At 37.5% G+C, this 24472-nt stretch overlaps 1 protein-coding gene across 20 annotated transcripts in view; it reads right to left on the reverse strand.

Annotated features, from left to right (window-relative positions):
- Positions 1 to 24472, reverse strand: part of RBFOX1 (RNA binding fox-1 homolog 1) — a 1498714-nt gene that overhangs the window by 409186 nt on the left and 1065056 nt on the right. For 19 of the 20 annotated variants that reach the window (XM_068908988.1, XM_068909002.1, XM_068908998.1 and 16 more), the window contains one exon: positions 14113 to 14154. In XM_068908988.1, coding sequence (XP_068765089.1) covers positions 14113 to 14154 — 42 coding nt within the window. Of the gene's footprint in view, positions 1 to 10661; positions 10684 to 14112; positions 14155 to 24472 lie in introns of those variants that run through there. The other variant, XM_068909005.1, reaches the window with a different exon arrangement.

Raw genomic sequence — 24472 nt, forward strand, 5'->3', positions numbered from 1 at the left:
TTACTCTATGCTTGTCAAGCACCTATAATTTATGGTGCTATATAAATGATTTTTAACAATGATGGAAACAGTTATAGAAAGCAGTAGTTTAAATGATGGTGGAAAAAAGGAGAAATGAGTTGACACCATATGAAGTAATCTATAGGATATAGGGAAAACTTTAACCAAAGGAAATGACTAAATCAAGGTAATAAAACTTTTAATGTGCCCTTTGGAGGGCAGCTGCCCTCAAGTAGGAAAGTAACCTTGATATGAAGGCCACTTTTTACTTTCAAAATTGTACTGAGATTTTAGGAATTTAGACACGTATTCAATTTTTTTTCACAGACGTTTTATTTTAACACCTATTAACATGAACAGAAAACATGAAACATGGTAAAAAAAAAAAAAAAGAAAAAGAAAAAAAAAATAAAAGAAATCCCAAACATAAACAATGACTGATTTTGGCATTCTTTTCTTTTTTTAAATAACTTTTTCCAAAGCTAGGTAGAGGTTTCTCAAGACTGCAAACAGAGGTGGGATTTGGAGCAATGCATACTCACAGGAATTTGTTTCAGTGGAAAGGACTGAAGATACAGTTCAAGCTTTGATGTTTAAATATATCATTTTCCAAATGGATGATAGCTCCTGCAGCGGTTATGCTATCCTGGTTTCCTGTTGTTAGGATACATTAGGAAGGCATCAAACAGATACGCGTAGGAAGATGTGTGTTTGCTGATCTTGCTGCCCAAACAGCCTCTGCAAACACAGCAAAAAGTGCACAACTGATGGCTAAGATAGTTTTGTTCACACAAAGTTTTGCTGTGAGGCTTTGTGATGATGCAAAAAATTAATGATCTCTTTCTCTTCAGGACATGTTCATGCTTTCAGTAAGGAACTAAAGGTATTTTTGAAATTCTGTACTTACATTCATTTAACATCCAAAAATAGAAACAAACCCCTGCTTGAATCCAAAAGTTCGTGATGGCTCAAAAGTCATGTCAGCTTGATAACACACAATTGATTTTTGTTTGTTCAGCTCCTGTTCTTTTGCAGTAGCTTATTTTTATTTCTCTATCCTGCTTCCTGGAAATTACATACTAGTGCTTGGGATTCTGTACTAAGAAAATCATTTCTGTTGAACACGCAAGACTTGTCTTTCAGCGCAACTTGGGATTTTGCTGCAGAATGGAACTACAGAGAGCAATTACTGCCCAGGGATGCTTTCTTTTAAAAAGAATTTCAAGAAGCTAAGAACAGGTATACGCTCTTTGTAAAATGTTGGGCTATCTAAAGCCAAGATTTCACCCTTTATGTAGACAGTATGGTGTATATGCTGTCACATGTCAACCACATGCTTGTAGGACTGGATCCTTAAACTGTAATACATAATATAGACATGTGTGTACATGTTTATAGATATATACATACAAATTGATAGTGTGTGTCTGCGTGTGTAGGATTATCTCCCTCTCTGTTGCTCTGGAAGAATTTGGAAGCTGTTTAACAAAGCATGATATTTAGATGGTTTAGGAGTGAAGCAAACCTGCCTAGTCTGAACAAAGTGTAGAAAGATTTTAGAGAATATGAAAAGATAATTACCATCAATACTAGAACATGATGGCCGTACTGCCATTAATATCCCTTCTTTCTCTCTAGTTTAAACAATATCAGTTCAAGGAGTTAATGCAGCCCAATGAATATGTCTTTATAACACTATATCATTTGGATTTTTCAGGTAAATTGTTTCCAATTAATAAAATACTTTCAATGCATCTTGTTCTCTTTACAACCCAGTCAGTCAGTTATTTGATATATAAGTAAACAAGAGAAACCCACCATACAGTACCAAAGTGTTTTCCAAAAATCCAGCCACTTCCCAGTCCACCTGGGACTGAAAAAAAAAACTTTTTCATTTGAACCTCCTGAAAAACTACTCCCAATACTCCCCTCCCCACCAAAAGCCATAACGGTCTAATGGAAACCCCTGGAAATAAAACCAGGGGAGAGGGAGTGGACTGCAGGAATTAGTCCATCCACTTCAGTGTTCCAAAAAGCGATACTTATAACTCTGAGGACAAACAAGCTTCTACCTTTCCTTGATGAAAAAGAAGAATAAAGAGAGTATCGTCTCACAACTTCTGATGTAACTCCATTAACTCTAATGTCAGCTTCACTCTTGTCCCTTGTTGTAATTTAAAATAGACTAAAAACATAAAAAGATATGTTTAATTCTCAGGATGAAAGGAATAGAAAAATAGAATACTAATATTCCAGTACTAACACTACACTAATACAAACAGGTATCAAGAAACGTCAGATAAAAACGTGCAGGGATCAACAAAACCTGGCTGCAGATCCCTTCTTTCAAGGATGAGCTGTCATTTCCACAGAGAGTGTGCGCGCGTGCCTGCGTGCGTGTGTGTGTGTGTGTATTTAATTAGAAGCTAATCCAGGCAAAACTCTTATTTACATAGGAATATATATTTGCACATACATAGTAATATATATGAATCATGGAGTTTTGAACCAGACAACATTGCCATACTTAAGTCATCATGCCAAGTTATTTATAGAATGTAGTTTGACTGTTGGCTTTGAAATAGAAGCAAATCTCTCTTTCTCTTAATAAGATGGATAAAACTAGATTCCTGTGGGATATGTAAACACTGTACCTTAAGCTCATCATTTGTGCCATTTGTAACCAGTTGGACTACTTACGTTGCAGCAACTTTGTGGCATCATAAAGAATACTGTCTCAGAGGATTTTCCATGAGGAAAAATAGAAAAATAAGCCAAAACCCCATACATCCAGCTTCTTTTGAATTCTTTGTTGTTTAGTCTTTTCAATGTAAATATGCAACTTTAAAAGTTAAAGCTGTTTTTTGTACAAAGATACTCACTGTTATTTCCTACTAAGGATTCAACCATATGCCAGTGTTGTAGTCATTGTTTCCCACGGCTTAAAAAAAAAAAAAAAAAAAAAAACCATGAGCTCACTTTACTCGAGCTCTAACTTACCTGGTTCCCATGCAGTCCCATTGAATCCCAAAGATATGAGACATTACTTACTAGAAAGAGTGAATATTTGAAAGTTCAGGAAAAAGAAAGATAGAAGTTTTGGAAAAGCTCATGGCATTTCTGTGCATCCTATAACCATAACAGCTACTCCAGCAAATTTTTAGTATGGACAGTTATAAAAATACTGCACAGACCAGAATACTTGACCCACAAAACACTACAGCTGAAGATATTACAACAGTAGACAACCACAAAGCAGAGGATGGAGAAGCTACCACAAGACTGCCAATTTGGGTGGAGGACAGTAAAAATATTAATAATTCAAATAGCAATAAAAAGAATGGTAATCCTGACACGGCCCTAACTCTTCTCCAGCCCCACACCCAGCAGAAACCAAAGGCAAGTCCACTCCTGGACCAAGTCCAATTCATAGCCAAACACAGTGCTTGCCAACAAAAAACAGCGCAAGATGACTTAGAAACAGAAGCAATTCCTGTATGCCTTTCTGCAGAGACATGTGCCTTAGCTTCTAGGCTGTTCATAATGAAAATGCTCCTAGCAAATACTGAAAGATCATCTTTAATTTTTGTTCTATCTAAAGCTACACACTTAAAGGTCTGGTTTCAAACAGGTCAAAGTGAAATTATAGAAGCTATGTGAAAAAGACCTCAGTCTCAACAAATAAAAATTAAGCAAGATAAATTATTCTTCTCTTCTGGAACAGCATCACTGATTGCACCAAGCGTTCTGCAGAAGAAGCTATAGGCAAGCGTTACAGAAAGTCTGCACGATTACTGTACAAAATGCTACTGCTGAGTGTGAAAGCTGTTCCCAGATATACTGGGGATCCAATGCGCTGTCTTGCTGATGCTTCTGTATCAGCAGGAAGGCAGCATCAGCATAGTGAACTGATGTTGGACACCGGTTCAGTAGTCTTTATACTACCCAAATCTATTTCCTTGCAACTCTTCAGAAGTTTGCCACTTCCTGGACCTTGATTATGTTTCATGAACTGCCTCACAAACCAATCCCTCTCCTCAATTTTCTGTATACAAACATGATGTTAAATACATACTGAGCCACTGCTTAATTCCACATTGTGTGCTGCAGCTTTAGACAGAATTGCCTTTGTTGTACGGGCAGGGAGTTACTGAAACCATTGCTTCAATCTCACCAAACATTACTGTAACACTTCAGCTTCAGCTACTACAGAGTACCTTACCGAGAAAACATTTTAGATTGTCCAAAAATCAAAACTGCATTCCAAAAGAAGCGATACTTGAAAAAACAGAAAATATTCTGCCTACTGTTCTCGGAAGAAGATGCCAAAACAGCATCTGGAAATAAACTGAGTGTTTTCTGAATGACATTCATCAGTAACAGTGACTGGACAAGGAAAATACCTAAAGGCTCCTTTACTACTCCTTAAGGGATTCAACAAATGGAAGTGCTGCAAAGGTGCTTTCTACTGTTGATCAAAGGAGAATATTATTAGCAGTCAGCTGCATAAGAGGATAAAACAGCATCCTCACAGTAACAGGCTGTGTCACTTTAAACATGAACCATAACATCTTTCACTACCACCCATTATTATTTTTTGATAACGGTCATGGTTATTAAATAACAACATAAATGCCAGTATTATCTTTAAGTTCCTATGCTTGGCAAGGCTCCTAAAGCACATGAAAACTACCAACAGGCTGCACTTTGTTACATTAGCACAGCAGGACGGAAATCCAATTTTACCATTGTTCTTCAGTTGCCTTTTTTGGACATATTAATTGCCAAGTTGGATGAAAATTCAGACAAAATCACATCTGTACGTTTAAACATTTTCCTTAAAACCTAAGTTTGGTGCACAGTTCATAAACCTTTATTTTTCTTTCGATCTTATTTCCAAATTTTTTTTTGCCAACTATGTTGTGAATTTTCTTTATGGATTCTTTACAGGAAGAATGCAGATTGTGAGATGGTCAGCGAGATTACTACAATTTCACTGTGTAATACTGACCAAGAATCAAAAATACAACTTCCTATTCGTTACAGCTACCCATATCTTCAGCAGACACCTATGCGGATGACGACAGATATAGCCAAACTTATTGCCAGAATACCCACAGACTTTAGAGAAGGATCATTTTAAGGCAGCTGTCTAGCATTCCTGATGCAGTATAAGCCATGTGAATTTCTATCAAAAGGCTGGGCAAGTGGAACAAATCAGTTTGATTCAACTCTACTAATATATCTTAGCTTGTCTTCTTTCAGTCCTTTTCCCTGTAAAAGAGGGATGTATAACATTACATAGTTCCAGATTACTCTTCCAGGTGAGCACATACATTGTTTGTGAATGTACATCAAGAGATTTTTCAGAAGGAAGAAGAGAAAAAAAAAAACTGGGAAATTTGTATTAATGGCCAGAACTAGCTGCCCAGTTTCCATACGCTATAAATTACTGTGTTATTTTCCAGCAATAAGACAAGACAGCACTGACTCATGGAACAGTCTTAAAAAACCTTTCCTTTCCCCTGATTCAGCGTGTGAAAAGCTGGAGACTGAAATCACAGGGTTCTTGGGCCAACTGCCATAGAACTTATGCTTTGCCATCACCACGGTAAATTATTTCAGAAAACTCCGAAAAAACTTCTACTTCACAAATCACTCCTACCCTGATCCTCTTCCTCTACTCCAGGATCTTTTCCTCTGTTCAAACTGGTTAAAGAATCAGCATCTTTCACTGGACCACAGTTTTCTACCTCTTTAGAAGGGCACCAGAGAAACACCGTAAACAAAAATCATCAACAGAGTATTCTTAGACCACTGGAGAAAGTTAATGCCACAGTGGTGTTCTTCAAAAATTTTCTTTACATTAAGTCTACAAAAACCTCTGCACAGCTAAGTGCCATACAACAACTGAACAAAGACACAAAGCAAGCTAAATACTGCAGGATTACAGTTGCTTGAAAACAGCACTGGACATAAATGATCCAAAGGAAACCAGAAAAGCACAAAGCATTCACAAACAGGGCACAACCATTGATTTCAAATTTGAATGTAGCCACTGTGAGAGTCTGAAGTCTTGAGATTTTATGAAAAGTAGTATTACACCATCTTTCCTTCTCACAGTGCCCCTGCTAACCAGTGTATAAACAAGGATATTTCAGAACACGACACTGGTCCTTCTTGCTATTGACAGCCTCTAGACTAGTTATGCTATAAGACACTGAAGAAAGAGGTATAGGGTTTAGTCTATTTGTTGCAGGCTGCATACGTTTTGTTTTCTGCATACGAGTCCAATTTAGGCTACTAGAGTAGTAGATGTTTTTATTCACTACTGCAACAAAAACAGCATGTGCCAAGAAAGCGTGAACATGAATTGTTGATTACTGATTTTATAAGGAATGTATTATATCATTTCATGTAAGGAAATAAACAATAATGAAAAAATACTCCTGGAAGTACACAGTGGTCTTTGGTATATACTAATACTGCCATTGCTTTTTCTTTGTATAATTACTTAACTGACTTTTTCCCCTCAGTTACACAACCCTGTTTGTACAGATTCATGTGCACACCGCATACAAACTTAATAGTATATGTCAAGAGACACTATTTGGGGACATCCTAAATAAGTCTGTTATTCAGAAGAGTGCTAAAGTTGAAAACAGCCATATTAAGAAATTAGTGTTCATTTCTGTAAATTGGTTTAAAAAAAAAAAAAAGCATCTAACTGATATGGAAACCTAAACACAATTTTCCAAGGTCATATATGTGAGAAGACTTGGGGCCATCATGCACACCTCTAAAATCAACAAAATCACTGAAATTATATTCACTCTTTCCTGTGCCTGGTTTACTTAAGAAAATGAAACTTCAGAACTGCAAAACTAATAATCAGAAAAAAATCTTAAATTCCTGAGCAGAACCCTTTAGCTTCAAACTGAAGGAAAACTCTTAATCTAGTTGAATAACAGCAACAAAAGTCGTTAACGATTAATGAAAGTTCCCATGAACTCATGATAATTCCTCCCCCCCAGAATATTTTTCTCTTGAAAAATGCCAAATCATCAAAAAGATCTCTGTTTATACAAAAATACAAAAATATATTGAGAAAAACTGATAATTTCAGAATTTCGTTGTGGAACATTTCTGGCTTCTATTTCAAAGTGACTTTGTTTCAGCAGCCATCTATATAGTTATGGTGAAATCAACGGGAAAATTTAAAAGAGGTGAAATCAAAAGGAAAATTTAGATTTTTCCTAACAACAACTTAATCTAAATGACACACATTCACGTATTAGATGCAGTATTGAATGTGTGGCCCCCAAATCACCTAGAGTTTTCAGTTCAAACTGCCTCCACCGTTTCTCTCAAAATCAAATCACAAATGCCAATATTTAACGGTCTTCAAATTCTTAAGCTACACGGAAAAAAAAAAAAGAAGAAACAAAAAGAAAAGCTAGAAAATAATGAAACTCACTTCTGTCATGTAAAACAGAATAAAAATAAAAGGTTTTTCCTTGCTGCCCACCTGTAAGGTGGGTCCTTTCACTCTCACTTGCTTTCAAGTCAGCAACTTTTCAATGGGATTGCTGAATTGCAACAGCTCCACAGAGCGTCCTGAAGTTGTTCACGAAAACGTTGTTCCCACTGCCACCGCCGGGACCCGTCTCCTCCCTGCTGCGCTGGCAGCCCCCCGGCCCTGCTCCTGCTGCCAGCGCCCTGCCGGCTGCTCCCCGTCTCCGGGGTCCCGCGCGCCCCAGCAGCCTCGCGGGCGCCCAGCGCGCTCTTGGGATGGAATTGCAGCTAAGCACATGAGAAAACATCACTTGTGGTCTTAAAGCTCCCACTTCCGGTTGATGTAGGATTGCAAAAACTGTATACAATTAAAGTAACATGTGAAATTTAGTCAACTGGGGAAACCTGGGAACTGCGAATTAAAAATCCCCAACCAACTCCAATGAAGTGAGGCGGCTCTGCATATTATATTTTGTAGAATTGCACTTCTTTGGTGTGATTGCATTTGCTTTTGTTCTCCCTCTAACTAGCAGAACGTTAATACTTTATTACATTTTTGGCTGCGTGTCACAGCTTCCTCCGTTGTCTGTATAAAAGATAAACAGAACAATATTAAATGCAAAAATTCCTTTTCTCTCACTGAAATTAAGTGTACTATCTCATATCTAAGTCAACATTAAATATGAGATGATACTGGACCCTGCCCTTCCCATATTACAGACCAGAGAAGCAACTCTGGCTGTATATAATGTCTCCTGATAATAAGTGTATGTGAAAGAAGCTGTTAATTAGAGCCACAACTAAGTCACTTAAAATTTGAGATCAAGAAAGTTAATCAGACCATTTACCATTAGACCTCATTGGTATTCACAGGAACCCTTCTAACATTAGAGTTCAAAAATGCTCTATGTCCACCTTATAGCGCATATGAAGTATTACTGCATAGGAACCAAATGCATTAGCTTGGATACCGAAATTCATGCATGTAAATAGAGATACTGAAGTTAAACAATTACACTGAGTTGATAATGGAGAATAACAACCTCACAGTAGGCTGGGTAAAACCTCGCAATGTGCAAGTTAGACCATAAGTTTAAATAAGGTCCTCTGTTTATGATAAAATCATAATCGCTGGTAAAGTCAAAACAATAAGAAAGGTTCAGTAAAAGCAGCGGGCAGACTTCCGAGCCTGTCACTGTGCTTTTTGTAGCTTTATAAATTACAGATTATTTCTACCTATGCTGGCATCCCAAGCTTCTTCATAGTTTTAAACAAGCTGTATGATTCATGCGGCAAAGTCTGGTTTTTGACCACAAATATCAGAAGAAATAGCATTTTTAAAATGATTTTGAGCAAGCTGTGAGGTCTGTGTCTTTACAGGTCATTTATAACGCATCAGAATGACAATTACATTAAGCTCCCCATGGCCGCTCATAAAACAGTTCATGGTAGCAGGAACTACTCAGAGAGGAGGATAAGGTATATCTGCCAAAGAACAGATTTAGAAATCAGGACTGGAGAACAGAAAACCAAACTGGGAGGACTAAGTAGTGTCATTAGTTTATTTAAAGGACATACTGAAAAGATTAGTGTGTGGCTGGAGTTGGAGAGAATGAGACTGATGGGTCAATTTCCCTTCAAAGACACATTTATTAGTTTTTAGTACAACTTGACTTGAATGAAGGTAGATTAGAAAGCAAGAAGAAAAGAAATAAAAGAATTATGTAAAAAAAAGAAAATTCAAGGCAGTAGATGGTAATAGAATCATTTTCAAGAGAAGGGAAAACTTAAAGAATGGCATTAATGTTTTATAAAATTTTCTTTTAAATTAGTTTGAAATAAGGAATACCAAAGTCTCCTTGTGTTATATACCCAAATGGGAAGAATAAAAAAAAATCGCTGTGTTAGATCAAATTCCCATAACTTTCCACTGCAACCAGTGTACAGACTGTATGAATTGTCATTTAAATAATTTAGGTATAAGCATTAAGTTCTAGCCAGCAACTGTAACAGGTTGGCAAGGTGAGTAAGTTACTGCCTTATGGTCAGTGTAATTTTCAAAGCTTGAGTAGGGAAGGGTTAAAATATACAGACTTGCTCAATTCTTATAATTAACATTTATTGTACATATATAACACACAATGGCCAGAGACTCCAATCCAAATATGAGTTTCATTATGCTAAACGCTTTATTCCAGAGCAGAGAGTTTCTGCTTTGCATTTAGAAGTTAAAAGCCAATCCAATAGATACAAGGTGAGAAGGATGCCTGAGTAAACGATTATGGTGACATTCAGATATTTCTTACTGTCGCCAAACCACGTCTTATTATTTAGTTGCACAATTATTGTTTAAACAAGTCTTTCTTAAAGTGTATCAGATTAATACATGTTGAATAGTGACCTATTTTTATGGTACGGGCACGGATTCAGCCAACTTCACCGTGCCTGGCAGTACTACTGATTTTTGTGACGGAGTGCCTTACTGAGAGGCATCACATCCTTGACCTGATGTCTGTTTGTCTGGGATCCATGCTGGTGCCTGACTAGCAGAAAGGACTTATCGAGCTGAAGGAGTGTGAACGAGGTTCACACTTGAAGTGTTGAACTGAGTTTACATTCTCTAAATGGAGAGTGTGTTCCCACCTGAAATTTTCTGCACAGGAACGCTTGATCCACATCCATTAGTATTTGTACCTTCTCTGAACTATTTGCGTAATATGGAGACTCTTCAATGAATATGTTTTTATACTTAATTGAAGTGCTAACCTAAAATATCTGCAAACTCCTGCAAAAGGAGACGTTCAACTGAAATAACACTTCTTTTAAAGGAGCTAAGCGTGGCCCAGTTTACTATCTGCCCTGCAAGATCAATTTGATAGATGGAATCAAACCACTTGCATTTTCCTTTTACATCATTTCAAGTTCTGAATATGTTATTAACAGTTTTGTTAATGATGTGCATGACAGAACAAAAATCAGTCGTTCCCTTTTCAAACTATTGCATCTTACAGTGTGAAAGGGATGATAAATTGTAAACTACACAAAAATTTAAAATATCAGAACGGAAGACTAAGATTGTTTACCATAAACATACTAATGATTCTTTACTTTTTTAAAAAACCATCATTTTCATTCTTTTGACTCACCTCCCATTATGTTTCTGATATTTATTTAGAAAAGCTTGCTTCACATTTAATTTTTGAAGGTTTTGGAAATTTTCATCTGTCATGAATCAAGTCTCATGAAAAGTATGTTCTTTCTCTTCCTTAGATTTTCTCTGACAAGTCAATTACTTTCTGATCTAAGACGAAAAACACAAATCTTAACGTTGCCTTTGTGTTTGTATATTACAACAATGCTTTATCAAAAAGACTAAGTCAAATTTTTATCCTCTCATGAGCCCATAAGACATAGATGTCTGTGATACAACATAATACATTCTACCTGCCAGAATGAGATTTCTTCAAAGTTTAACTTAGGCATTGGCACAAGGGCAGGAAACAGATAAATCTCTCTTGAATGCCTGGCTTCCACCGCCTTACCATTTGTTCATATTTGAAAAATTATGTGAGGAGCAAGTAGTATTAAAACTATTTTAACTTCTTATGCTAAGATAAACCAAACAATTTGACCTGTAGGCCTAGGAACGACTAGGGAATCCAAAAAGAGAAGTGGTTACTAGAGACAAGTTGTCATCTCAAATTCAGAAATGAGGAAGGTGTAAGATGCTTAAATAATCTAGTATTACTTGACTTTAATAAACACAAATGGATGTTGGCATTTTGCTGTTTTAATCCTGCTCTCTTGTTATACTTCAATTCTTTCCATTGGGATGAAACGGTATTTCGTTGTGAAGAGACTGCCTCAAGTCCAAGTATTCGTGATAGGTCACAAACCCCAAAGGGAAATCCTGCAGGCCTGACAAACCTAACTCAGCCTATTAATCAGTCAAATCAAGCGTATTGCCCACCTAGGGACAAACCCGAGAGCGGGAGAGTGGTAACGCTTTGCCCCGAGAGAAGCGGCTGCTCAGAGCCAGGCTCAGAGGGACTATCCTCAGCGTGACTGAGGAAGCTCAAAGGTGTCAGCACTGAACTACGACCAAAACATCTCCACGCAGTATACTGACTTTTCACTGTGATCTTTCTGCCGCAGTGGACGAGCTGCTGTGAACGAGAATAGATTCTGTGCACTGGGGAAGGTTCAGGGGTTTGAAAACCACGGTGGGGAAGGGAAGGGCTGCCCTTGGCACCGGCCTTGCTGCTACCAACATCTTGCTCTGATGAAACTCCACATGGGCTACTTTCTTTCCATGCACTACAGCCAGAAGCTCCAGCACTGTTGCATGGTGTACTGTTCTCACTACATCCCAGGGTGAGGAACAGACCTGGCTTTTTCTAAACTAATACCTATATCTCATCTCACAGGAATATCACAACAGTGGTGGAAGGAGATGCACTTAACCTTAATAGGCTAAATATATGGCTTTTTTCCAAAGCTGTCTTGAAAAAGTCACAGGTTGAAACCAAAGGCATTAGAAGCACTGAGCTGACTGCTAATATATATAAATTTGTAATACTGGAATAGAAGGATACAGGAAAGCTATCACTGTATCACATTTTATCCACTAATTAGTAAAATGACACATATTTACTTGAATAAAGAATTGGGGGCCTCCACCCCACTTACATTTCAAAATGTTGTTTTTCTTCCTTTCTTCATTCAAAAGAGAAAATTCAATAAAAATAAATGAAAACTTTCTTAGTTCTTAAGGCACTACTACGTCATGAAAAGACTGTCCTTCAAGTAGCACAGCAATATTTTAACTTTGACAGCTGCCCTATTGAGACATTACTATGGATAAAAGAAAGCATCTTCACTCCAGTTTCAGTACAATAGCAATGCAGTCACATCGTCAAGGAAAGAATCAAGGACAATACGTTGGGCATAATTCTTGCATAACTTGTTTACTAAAATTCATATTGCAAACATGAAGATCAGCTGAAGCATCTTGATATGTTGATGAGGTGAACGTAATGAACGGATGAATGTTTGCTCAAGAACGCTGCATAACTTGCTTTAAGACTACAGAATATTCTTTATATTTGCAACTCATGCAGGCACTGCTGATGTTTAGTAAACAAGAAATGCTGCCATTCCCATTTCCAAAAATATTTTTAGAATAAAAACTTCAGAGTATGCTTCCTTTGCACCTGACTCTCTCGCTCAACTTCAATATGGGATTTGCAAGAAAATACCTAAAATGTGGTGTAATTAACGTAACTCCGTTAAGCAACACCTAGAGGAGCCAAAAGCTTTTTTCTGAAAAACTCTAGTGCCTCTCCACACAAGTATGAGAATCAATCAGTTGTACAAGGCAATACTTGTGCTGAAAAAGCATCTGCAGAGATATTGGCGCAAGTAACATTCAAAGCGAGTGGGGACTGAAGCCTCTTTAAAATATTCGTACTTTACTGTAGGAAAAAGGCAAAATAAAATAGAGAGACTGAATACAACCAGACTGTACACCCTAAACCACCTGGACCTCCTCTGCCAGTTTCCTCAGGTTCTTAGCATTAATTTCTATCTGAAAATAGACTAAAACAAGCCAAAGGTCAGTGTCTTCTTGTTTAGAACAATCGGGTACTGAAGAGAGTCTGAAAAATGTAGTGACTTCTACCATTACTAAATCTTCACGTTGTACATAAAAAGAGCACAATGAATGTCCAGCAAGTTCTAACAGAGGTATTTACTATCAAATCCAGCTAAATCATGGGAAAACAAACCCTGTAAAACCCTGTATCTACCAGAACTGTTTTGTATTTGGATATATACCGTACTTATCAACAACGAAGAAATTAGCTGAGCTAAACACATTCGTCTCAAATAAAAAAACTGCAACCCTAACCCTCCAACGACTCCACGATTGACAAGCCCAGACAAAGGAGAAGTGACACCACAGACGCACACCATAAACATTTCGGTGCTGTGCAGTTCCCCACAGAGTGACCTGTTAATGGGTGTATGGTTACCAATGGAGCACCGTTGTGGGCTGAGCATGGGCTCATCTGCTGATGTGCACACTGTTATTGACTGAGGCCGTACAGCTTTTGCGTGGGATGGCATTGGCCATAAAAGAAAGTAAGCCACATACACTGATGTGGACTTGTACCCACCGTCAGCTGGCCTGCGGACCCAAGGACCTACCCCTTTAGCAGGGACGCCCTTGATGTCAACAGTGTGGAGAGGAGAATCCAGGGAAAACTATACCAGAAAGGTGGTTCATAAAAATTGAGAGCAGTCACTGTACTGTGCACCCATGATTTAACTGTAGAGCTCTGATATGTATAATATATTTTCAGGTCTGTTATATTTCTAGCTTTACTATACTTTTAGCTTTGTTATAATCTCTTATCTCTAATTCTCATACTTGACAAATGATGATCTCTCGAGTTCAGTGCAACTAATCCCTGAATCCGAAAGAAACCCAGACGCTCCTCTAGTAGGACGTCACACCCATCTGTCTGTCACCGGCACAAATAAGATTCTGCTTCATATAATAAAGAAAAATAACATTTTGCATATTGTTGGACTTACCCTTAGTTGTTCTCTTTCACAGCTCATCTGTTGCCTTGAGCTCTGCAAGGAAAAAAAGAAAAAAGCCCTTCAACTTTAAAAGCATAGCAGTCATAAAGCAAGAAAGTTTGTAGGTCTCTACATCTTATATGAACAGTTATCAGAAATTCAGTCGTAAGTATTAACATAGTATTGTATCATGGATGTAGATAGATTAATTATTGCAAAATAAGTCTCATTTTATGATTTATTCTTTTAAATTTACAAAGGTCAAAAATAAATTAACACCAAAAACCACCACAAAAAGTCACCAGTAGTGACCCTGAAGTACAAAAGCATTTTTAAGAATATTCTCTTTAAAAATATAACCAAATATGTTAGCGCTTTTGGAGCTCTTTGGGAGTTCCGTTCCAGAAGAAACTTTCCTCTTTTTCTGTTTTATCACAAATCTGTGTTACGTTTCTGAGTATCACACTGCTAAGATGCCATGACATATTCACAGCACACCTTTGAGATAAAGATGTAACAACTTCAAGAATTGATCAAATGAATTTCTGCAGCAATGTCCAGTTCTGTTCTGGTACAAAACTAACTCCGACACCGCAGAAGAGTTTTTCCATACTGTAGTCTTTATGTTCCGCTAGGTTTAGGAGCAACACTCTTAGCGTGAGAGAGGAGGTTCACAGGAGAGCTGCTGAGCAAGACCTCGCTACCCAATAGCAGCAGACACGAGCCCTGTATTTGTGAGGTGACCACTCCGTCAAAAAGAAAACTTCTCCTCTAGAAAGCTCGAGCTACTAAGAAGTAACACTGATGCATCAGGTTTGCAGCTTGCTTTGACATTCACTGGTTTCCACAGCATACTGGCAGCACCCTAAATCAATCCTGCCATGGGGGCCCTCTTTGAGCAAAACATCACAAGTTTGCTTAGGAAGGCATACTGTTGTCTGTTTGTCCAGCACTTTATCTGTTAGTGACACACCTGATGAGAGGTTTTTCTTTTAAAGATTAGTAAAGAAAATAGCTTAAGGCTACTGTAATCATTAATGAGTACTATTAAGAGTGTGATCACTGCAGTTTCTGTAATAATGTACATGGCAAACAACTCACAAAACATGAAAAACGAGATGAGATGCAATACTTCTAAGGATATTTTCAGAGGTTCAGAGTTCAATTTTCACTACTTTGTCACTTACGAAAGGTTAAAACATGAAACGATAGCCAGTTGTACAAGACAGTGTAACGCTCTAGTGATGATGAAAAGGGGGAACTTCTCAGGCAAAGTCAAGTTTTTGTTTTGTTTTTTGTTTTTTTAATAAAAGAATAAAATTGTGAGCCCACTTTCCAACATAGAAAAACGAATCCTAATAAACAAATTACCAGCTTAACTGTCCTCATCTACAACAGAAGTGTAACAACAATCCCTGTACCAAAATACAAACTTAACAGCAACAAACGCTCCTTGATATGTTTGTGCAGTTCTTTAACAAGGAACAAAAGGTAAAGGAATTCAGCATAGCTCTATCTACAAATCTTCCCCTAAAGGGGAAAACTAAGTACAACTAACATGACTGCACCTTTGAAAAATGTAATCATTAGTCTCCAAGTTTGTGCCCTCACACACTTTATAAATTACTTCCAAATTATGTTAGACTACATTATCAATGCACTTTAATAAGTCTCAAGAGTTTAGAACTGGATCTCTTCTGAATTCATGTTCTAGAAAAACGAAGCAAGCATTTAAGAAACAAATTTGAAGTTCATTTTGAGTTTTGATTGCAATATAAATATAAAAATCATAATATAAATGTTATAGTTGAAGTGTGAACAGTCATGTTTTTAGACAACAGTCCTACACATATTGAAACAAACAACTTTAAAATCACATCCATCTAATCCACTATTTAACTGTCTGTGAGAGTTATTCCATAAAGTTACAACAATAACACTGCTTTTACCTTATTCAGCTTTATCTTGAGCAGTCATAACACAAGATAGCTATCTCTATGTTTTTTTTAGAGACAGAGAAACGAGAACTCCAAGAAGTGAAGAAACTTGCTTGAAGTCATTTGCCAAATAACAGTACACGCACCCCGCTCAGCAACCTTACAACACAGAGAATGATTTGTCTTTATATTTCACTGACCAGCTTTTTTGGACAAGGCTGCCAGTCTTATTTTCTATAATTTGCATTCTAGGTGTACCAGCTATTTGTTTATAAGCCCTTACCACTAATTCCAGTATTTCTCCAAGCACTCGTTAGGCACTAAAAGCAAACATACAATCTGCCCATCCCCTCCCGCCCGCCCGCCTCCCCCCCCCCCCCCCCCCCCAAGCCCCACAACATTACGGTGATTAATTGAAGACAACAAAGGGAGAAAGGAGAACATAGTAGAAGAATATGCATTACAGAATGCTAGAGTATTGTGATTGTTTCTTATTTAATCCAGCATAATTTCTGCACTGCCAGCTCAAACTTTCCTTTGAATCTCTCTCTTTGCCATAATTTCTGCAGACATATGCCTAGAGAGCACAGGTTTGGGGACAGGGATTGTAATTTTCATAACTTGCCTAGAGAACATAACACAACAAAACCTTAATCTTTGCAGGTATTAAAGTACTACTTCAATAACACCAGTAGTAGCAGTAATAAAAACAGCTACAGAAGAAGCCAAAAATGTAGCCATGCAGGAAGGACATTCAGCATAGAAATCAGCAGAATATAAGGGTTATTCAGACTGCTACTGTAAGTAATAAAGTCACTTAAGAAACAAACAAACAAAAAAATCAGATTTACATTTGCTTTACAGCCACAGGATATGGAATTAGATAATCCTCACAGCTCATCCGTAACATGTTTATCCTCTGAATTTCTTCCCTATATGTCCTACGTAGTCATACATGGCTCACAAATTTCATCTCTGTGATGAAACACACAAACAAGGAGAGATTAGTAATGCTTCCCATTTCATCTGCATGCCATCTTGGTGGGCCTGGAAATGCTGAATCCATATCTAGTTAAAAGATGAGGATACTCTTGATTATTCCACATCAGCTGTAAACCATTCTATGGTATTACTCTAAGAAAATTGTGAAGAGACTCTTGAGAAGACTTGCTGCAATTACTCTTTAGCTTACTTCCCTTTAAATACAGTGGAAATACTTCCATTTAAATAGAGTGGAAAATATATTTGGATTGTACTTTTAACATCATCCTTCAAGACCACACCTTGTTCACTGCCCCAAGGGATGAAACGTGTTGCTCTCAGCTCACGTTAGCTGCACAGGTTTAACGGTATTCTGTCCTCGAACAGCCAGGGGACAACGGTGCTGAAAGGCATGGAGCTACTTCTGCACAGGAGCAAGTAGGAAGACCAGAACACTCCAGCCTGGAGAAGAGATGTCTGAGAGCAGAGGTCTATAAAGCCTTAAGTAACATGGTGATGGTGAAGACAGAATGACTGCTTCCTCTCTCTTCCAAAAAAAGAAATAGATTGCATTAGATGAAAATAGCAGATGGCTAGTTCAAAACAAACTAAACAAGAAGATGATTCGCCATACAGTGTGTAAATAAAGAAGCAGGTGATATGAATACAAAAAAAAATTACATCAAAGAAAAACTTGCAGAAGGTTATTAAACGCACAGACAATATCTTTGGCATAGAAAATTTCTGAACTGCATCTCCTGGAAGCTAGAAGAAAACCTAGGAGGAGCTTCTTTTGTTCCTCTCTTCTATAGGCATGCAGCGTTAGAGATGGCATCTCACCCTGACAGACCTCTGGTCTGAATCAAGATAGCTGTTTTCATAACATAACATGGGGAAACATAACACTGGGAAATGGAAGGGGCAAAATTTGTTTAAAAAAAGCATCAAACATTTGTAGAACTGAGCAAGGAATACAGGTAATGGCTATTTAAGAAGATAATTAAGTCTATGTTTCAGTTAGTCATTTATAGTGCTATCTACTACGAATGAGGGAACTTTTAAATAGAAAACTGAAAAATTCCTAACATCACAAAGAGCTGAACAGAAAGTATTATTTAGGATCGAAATGAAACATTTGAGTGGTGGAAGAACACAATGAAGAGGCAGAGAAAACTGAAAAAGATCAAAGATGTACTAGTCAGCAGAGTTACTGTGGATTATCTGCCTTAACATACAATTGCTATAGCACATTTATAGCAAAAGAAATAGAACAAAAGCATTTATTCATTTTAAAACAAGCAGCTTTCATGAGAGTGCATGGGAGCTATATAACATTTTAAAACAACGCAAGATCTGCCACCACATCCGTGCTACTCTGTTTCCTGGAAGAAATGGAGGAAGACAACCGGTGCAGTATTCATGGGGGTGGCGCGATTTCCTTTCGGCAGCGATTTCCTTTCTTCAAAGCTCAGCAAATGATGGATTCCACAATGTGTGTTTTAGCTGTAATTACAAAGCCCACTCCAGTGATGGCTCCCCCCCAGAGAGCGAACTTCCATGTAGATAGCTCCCTTCTCACCCTTCATATGAGAGCTTTTCAGAACAAAAGCAGCAAAGCTAAGTGGTAATAGGTTATTAGGATGAGATTAAAAAGATAAAATGAAACAAACAAAACTTATCTTAATGCAAAAATATTTTTCACCAGTTTAAACAGCAATGATATATATATGTGTATATATTTACATGTATTTAATAGTGCAAGTATATTAAAATACACCCGGGGAAGGCTCACATTTGGGCACATGTATTCAAGTAGCTTTCTATGCAGCTAACCAATGCCAAATTTGCTCTCTCTCCTTCTGTCTCTTTTGCTAACTGTGCCAGTTTAAGAGAAACACCCTGGCAGCACTAAGCACTTAGGGAAAAATATAAATAATGCATTTACAACATGTAAACCTGCACAGATAAACCAGAACAACTGAAAGCCATAACATATTTAATTAATGATCAAGAGACCTTAGAAGCAAACCTTGATTGTGTCCTGCAATTTTAAATACATAGATTCTAAACCTTAAAATTACTTTATTATGTCTCTAGATTGAAGCATATGAAATGAACTATTTATTTCTTTTCTTTTAGTTCAAAGCTGCATGATGAACCTGGTCAATACGTTGGGTGTCATTATGTCAGGCTCTCACATACTAGAGTTTAGTGGAAGAATGCCCAAAATATTGATTCCCTTTAAAGGATTTCATCAAGGAAAAAATCTTAAAGAGCTTGCACAATACTTCTAGAAAGACTGCAGCATACTCATGCTGCCAGGTGCCAGCACTTTAAACAAAAAAGACCTTTTGGAAATGGCGTGTGACCTGCTGGTGTGACTCTCTAGAGAGCTTGTGAACATGAACAGAATGGGGAAGTGTGTTTGTTTTGTTTAAATAGCAGTAGCAGATGGGAAAATTGAGATTTTTAATGTATTTAAGAGGCATAAGTCTCTTCGTTAGGACATGCTTATCTAGACGCCATGCTTGGGACTGCATCTCTTTCAGCACGGGCTTGGGAATGCATTTGGACACTTTTACGTAACCTCAAAATACGTTACACCAGACACAAACAGATAAATAAATATGCATACAACACAGGCTGTCAAATCCAAACCTGAGAACTATTACTATCACTACAAAACAAAAATGTCATCTATGACAAAAAAAGTCATCTATGGTTGTCACCGTACGCAAGTCAAGAAAACTACCAAACCTTCTAGTACTTGCACTACTAAGAAAGGCACAGCACAAATATGTAACGCAAAGCAAGCCCTTGCTCCGAAGAGCTTCAAACGCACACTGAAAATAGCAAACATTGGTGGATGCAGTGGACAAGCAGAGAGAACAACAACACTACCCAGGTTGATAAGCAATGCTAACAGTCCACCTGGGGAGGGTTTTTTTTTTTTTTTTCCTGACAAGTTCTTATAAATGCCATTGTAAAGGCATCATTTATGGTACAGGGCAACGAGAACACTAGGATAGTGTTGGGGATCTGTACAGGAAGCCTCCTCTTAAAATGCAAAAGAAAAATAATTTCTGTTACAATACAATATTCCTACGTATCTATTTTGCATTTGTGATTGCTCCCTAAAATTTAAAATACTTCCAGGATTGAGAAGCTCATTTGAAATGGAGCACTGCTCCAGTAGCTGAGCAATAACCCAGTGAACATCTAAATTCTTTTATATTCTAGATATTTTACGATAAATTTTTCCACGGATTCCTATACCCTGAAGAAAAGTATGTACACAAAGCAACCTTGACACTCAAGTTACTTATCCATGTTTTCTGTGCAGCGTAAGAAGCCTACTCAAAGAGCAATTCCAGGAAAGGCTCTACACCATTTTTGCCTTCCTTCTTCCACCCCCAAAAGGACAACAAAAATATAATTATCTATATTTAAAAAATATGCCTGTTTTCATTAGTGGAGGATAATCCACAGCTATTGCCTAGGACTGTGGATTGTGAGAGTCAGATGTGAAAGACTTGACGCTGATGACAGTCACAGTGGTTTCACCAGAATGTGACTTCACCGTCAGCAATTGCCAATTTATCAGATTAAGGTCCCACATATCTCCTTATACATACATAGGTTACATAACTGACATAAAAATATAGACTACTCCATCACAGTTGCAACAGTTGTATTTCACTGAATATGATGAGATAGTTCAAACCATTTCATAGTATTTGCAATATCGATCTATCAGTGTTTTCGCTCATTAGACGCTCCTCTGACTGTAAAAGACCTCTTCTCGTAAACATTAAATGTTTGGCGTTTTTTTTCTTACAATAATGGATAAAAAATGCTGTGCTACACAAGGAAATGCACAATACACTGCCATCTGCTGTATTTCATGTGGAAACAGTCACCTGAAACGTTCCTTTGCATCATGCACAAATACTCACTTCCCTTGACTCATTTTATTACACAGTAGTTAAGATTTTTCATCACCTCATTGCCCTACAGAATACAGAAGAAATATAGCGTTTCCAGAGAAATATACCGTGCCTCTTTCCACGTGGGCCCTCGAAACAGCAGTATTTGCATGTGCTTATACATAAATGTATTAACATGTGGTATATTAATTTAAAATGACATCCCAGTGCATATGTGAAAAGCCAAAACACAAATGAAAGAACTATCTAATACCAGAGCTCACAGCTCCACAAAGGCACTAAAGTGCAGAAGACTCATTAAAAATAGCAGCAACTGCATAAAGGTGTAGGATAATTTAAAGTGCAAGTTGGGGTTTTGGAGTCTTTGGACTTGCAGCAACATCAAGGGGCTCTCAAGCATTAAAGAAGAATATTTCTTCCACAGGGTGGAACTAGGGCTGTCCTCCTCTTCTGCGAGCAGCTTACATTTTGTCTGTGGGCGACTACCAAAACCCCAAACGTTGCCTCTTTGAAGAGTCCAACAAGACAATGCAGTGCTGAGAACGTATGAACCTTTTACGCCCAGTGTTTCTAATACAAAGGCCGACAGAGTGTGTATGCCTATGCATATGCATATTTTTCCAGAAGAGCAGATAGCTTTGGGTTTCTCTTGGCTAGGTATGTGCCTCTGCATGCATAGAATTTTAATTTCATGGGGTTTTATTACAACTATCAGTTATTGTGTGAGAATAGTAGCTAGAGGGACTGATTTATTCTCAAGCGCCGTAGGCTTGGTATTGTATATTGACTAGTGCAGTTGTCGTAAATGTATTTAGGTGAAGAAACGCCTACAGCTCTGTGCGTTAAACTAACCACAGTTAAGGTTTCGAGTGTCACATGCAAGAGGGCTTGTTTCTGCTGGAAGAAATAGGCAATTATTATGGCCCATTGAGCTCAGATTAAGCATTTCCATCAAAAAAAGAAAAAAAACTAGTGCTACAATCCTTGTAAAGCTATAAATGCAAATGGAGACCATCTCATCTTCCATAAAATGTAATCTATGGATTTACATGCATTTCTCCCTCTCCCCTCAACCTAAAATGAGCAAGATATTCCAAACAGGGGAATTTTACTGAGACAAAAAATAGAAAACCTACCATATAAAATAGAGACACTGTAAAAAAGCACTGATACAATAAAACAATTTTCAGGCAAGTATTTCCTCATATACAATGACTCACTCAATCAACTGAGAATCCCACAAGTCTGACGTGCTCCTTTTCTTGGCTTCATGTTAAGGTACAGTTTTTTGGTGAGATCCCTTATACTGCATGACCAATACTCCTAACCTGGAAAATCTAGGTTTTTGTTCTGTTTTTGTTTTTGAACAGCCTTAGTTACACCCTGGAAGTGCGCTGCAGATCACCCGGGTCCCAGCGTCCCTGAGCCTGCCTTTGGCCCCCGAGCCCACCACAGACCGTGACAGCGTGGTGCCGCCGTGCAGCCTGGAAGCTGTTGGTTTGCCAAGACCCCCTTAAGCACAAGTCCGGCAGGATGGCACAGCATCAACCAGCACTGCAGCTTTTCCCCCATCATCACTCCCACACCACATCCCATTATATAACCAGGTCGCTTTTCTGGTTTTTTCATAAAAAGTTCAGGAAGCACTGGTCTTTGATTTGCTTTTGCAAAAATTACCACAAAGAGGAAAACTGGTTTATGTCTGCTTTGCATATACGCTAATTAACGCACACTTGAAAGTTAAGGTATTGGTTCCTAACGTTTGAAAACTGCTTTGCAATAAACTTGGTGACTTTAATTTTAAAGTTTATATCAAAGAAATTTTTTCTTTGCAAGTACCATTCTAGGGGAAAAAAAAAAACTTGTGGTAAAACCTCAGCATTAAATCCTGCACATATGTTAAGGAACAATCCCCAAAGAAACATTATCTATACTAGTATTGCAATAAATACTCTTTTCTACATAGAAGACTGGCTATAGTACATTTTATTTAATTTACACAGTAAGTATTATAAGGAATAATTAGAAGGCAAAGATGCTGTACTAACAAGAACAAATGGATACTATCAAATCCAGGGTCGAAAATATAGTGATGTTAGAGTAACAGCCAGTAGAGAATTAAAGCAAACATGACCAGAGCTGGATCAGCTTACTACATGCATTACACAGTTTATTGCAGGGTAAATCATTTTCCTTTAGCATAAGCATCTTGTTATTACAAGAATTTACTCTTGTAAAATCTTGTAACTTTTGGAAAATTGATGTTAATTCTCTTTCCTTAAAGTCTCTATCCAGAAAAACTAATACAGGTAATGGCATGAAAAAATGACTATGTGATAAACTCACAAGCTAGTGTAAATAAAGAATGAACAAATCAGACATATCAATTAATATCTGAGTGTCAGGCACTGTGACCAGCCTTTGAAAGAACGTCTCAGGGTCTGCATTACGTAAACATAAATCAGCTCCGGACAGAAGACTAAAAATCCAATATGCTGCAGAGTAGATTTTTGAACCAAAGATAATCAACGGAAACAATGACCAAAAACTGTGGGCCAAGAACACATAACAAAATTAAGATACGGGTTAAGTAAAAACTCCATTTCACAAAGAGGAGATTCTTACATTTTGAACAGAAAACAAATACCAGCCTGTTACTGTACCAATCATACTAATTGCATACAACATCTCAAAAAGACAGTGCAAGGCAGAAGAGAGTGTATGAGACTGAAAATAAGGATACCACTGAAGACATTCATGGATTTTCAGACAATTACTCAAGCTAGTTATGTTACAAATTGCTGCTGCAGACACTACCTACGTGTTACCAGTAAACATCTGGAATGCTACTTGCTATGCTCATGTGCTAACAAAAATAAGTCAAGTGCATTCAGTCACCAACACCAGGCGCATAACAAAAACCCCAAAACACAGCTTTTATCTGGCAGATACATGTTAACAGCTGAAGAGGCCATTAGAAGGAGCTGGTTTGAGAACAAGATACTCCCAGGTCAGCAAGAAGACGAGAACTGACCGGCATCCAAACTTTCATTTGTCCACTTTTTCAAAGTAAAAAATTAATTACTGTTTTTACTTATACAAAATTATTCTTTATAGTGATATGACATGAGAGGAAACAGTGCAATTTATTTTGTCTGAAACATACCGAAATGTCATTTTGCACTATTAACCTACTAAATTAACCATCAGCAAATTTATCTACAAAACTCACTTTAGTTATTTGCAACTAAAATCGGAATTCCTTAGAATTTTTAACATTTCCAATAGTAAATATTTAACAATTGTTTTTAATTGTGAGTTATTTAACAATATCCTACTAGACATCCAATGATTATATTACCAACTATATTTTAATTTGGTCAAGCCATTAGTTTTCCTTTCTGTTTTTAGTTTCTTCTTTTTAAACCAGAAAAGAAATTCAAACCAGGCAGGAAATTCTGGCACAAGCAGAATCGTGTGCAAATTTTAAGCCTGGTTTCTAAAAAT

This window comes from Struthio camelus, chromosome 15 (assembly GCF_040807025.1).
Source record: "Struthio camelus isolate bStrCam1 chromosome 15, bStrCam1.hap1, whole genome shotgun sequence".
NCBI classification, from domain to species: domain Eukaryota; kingdom Metazoa; phylum Chordata; class Aves; order Struthioniformes; family Struthionidae; genus Struthio; species Struthio camelus.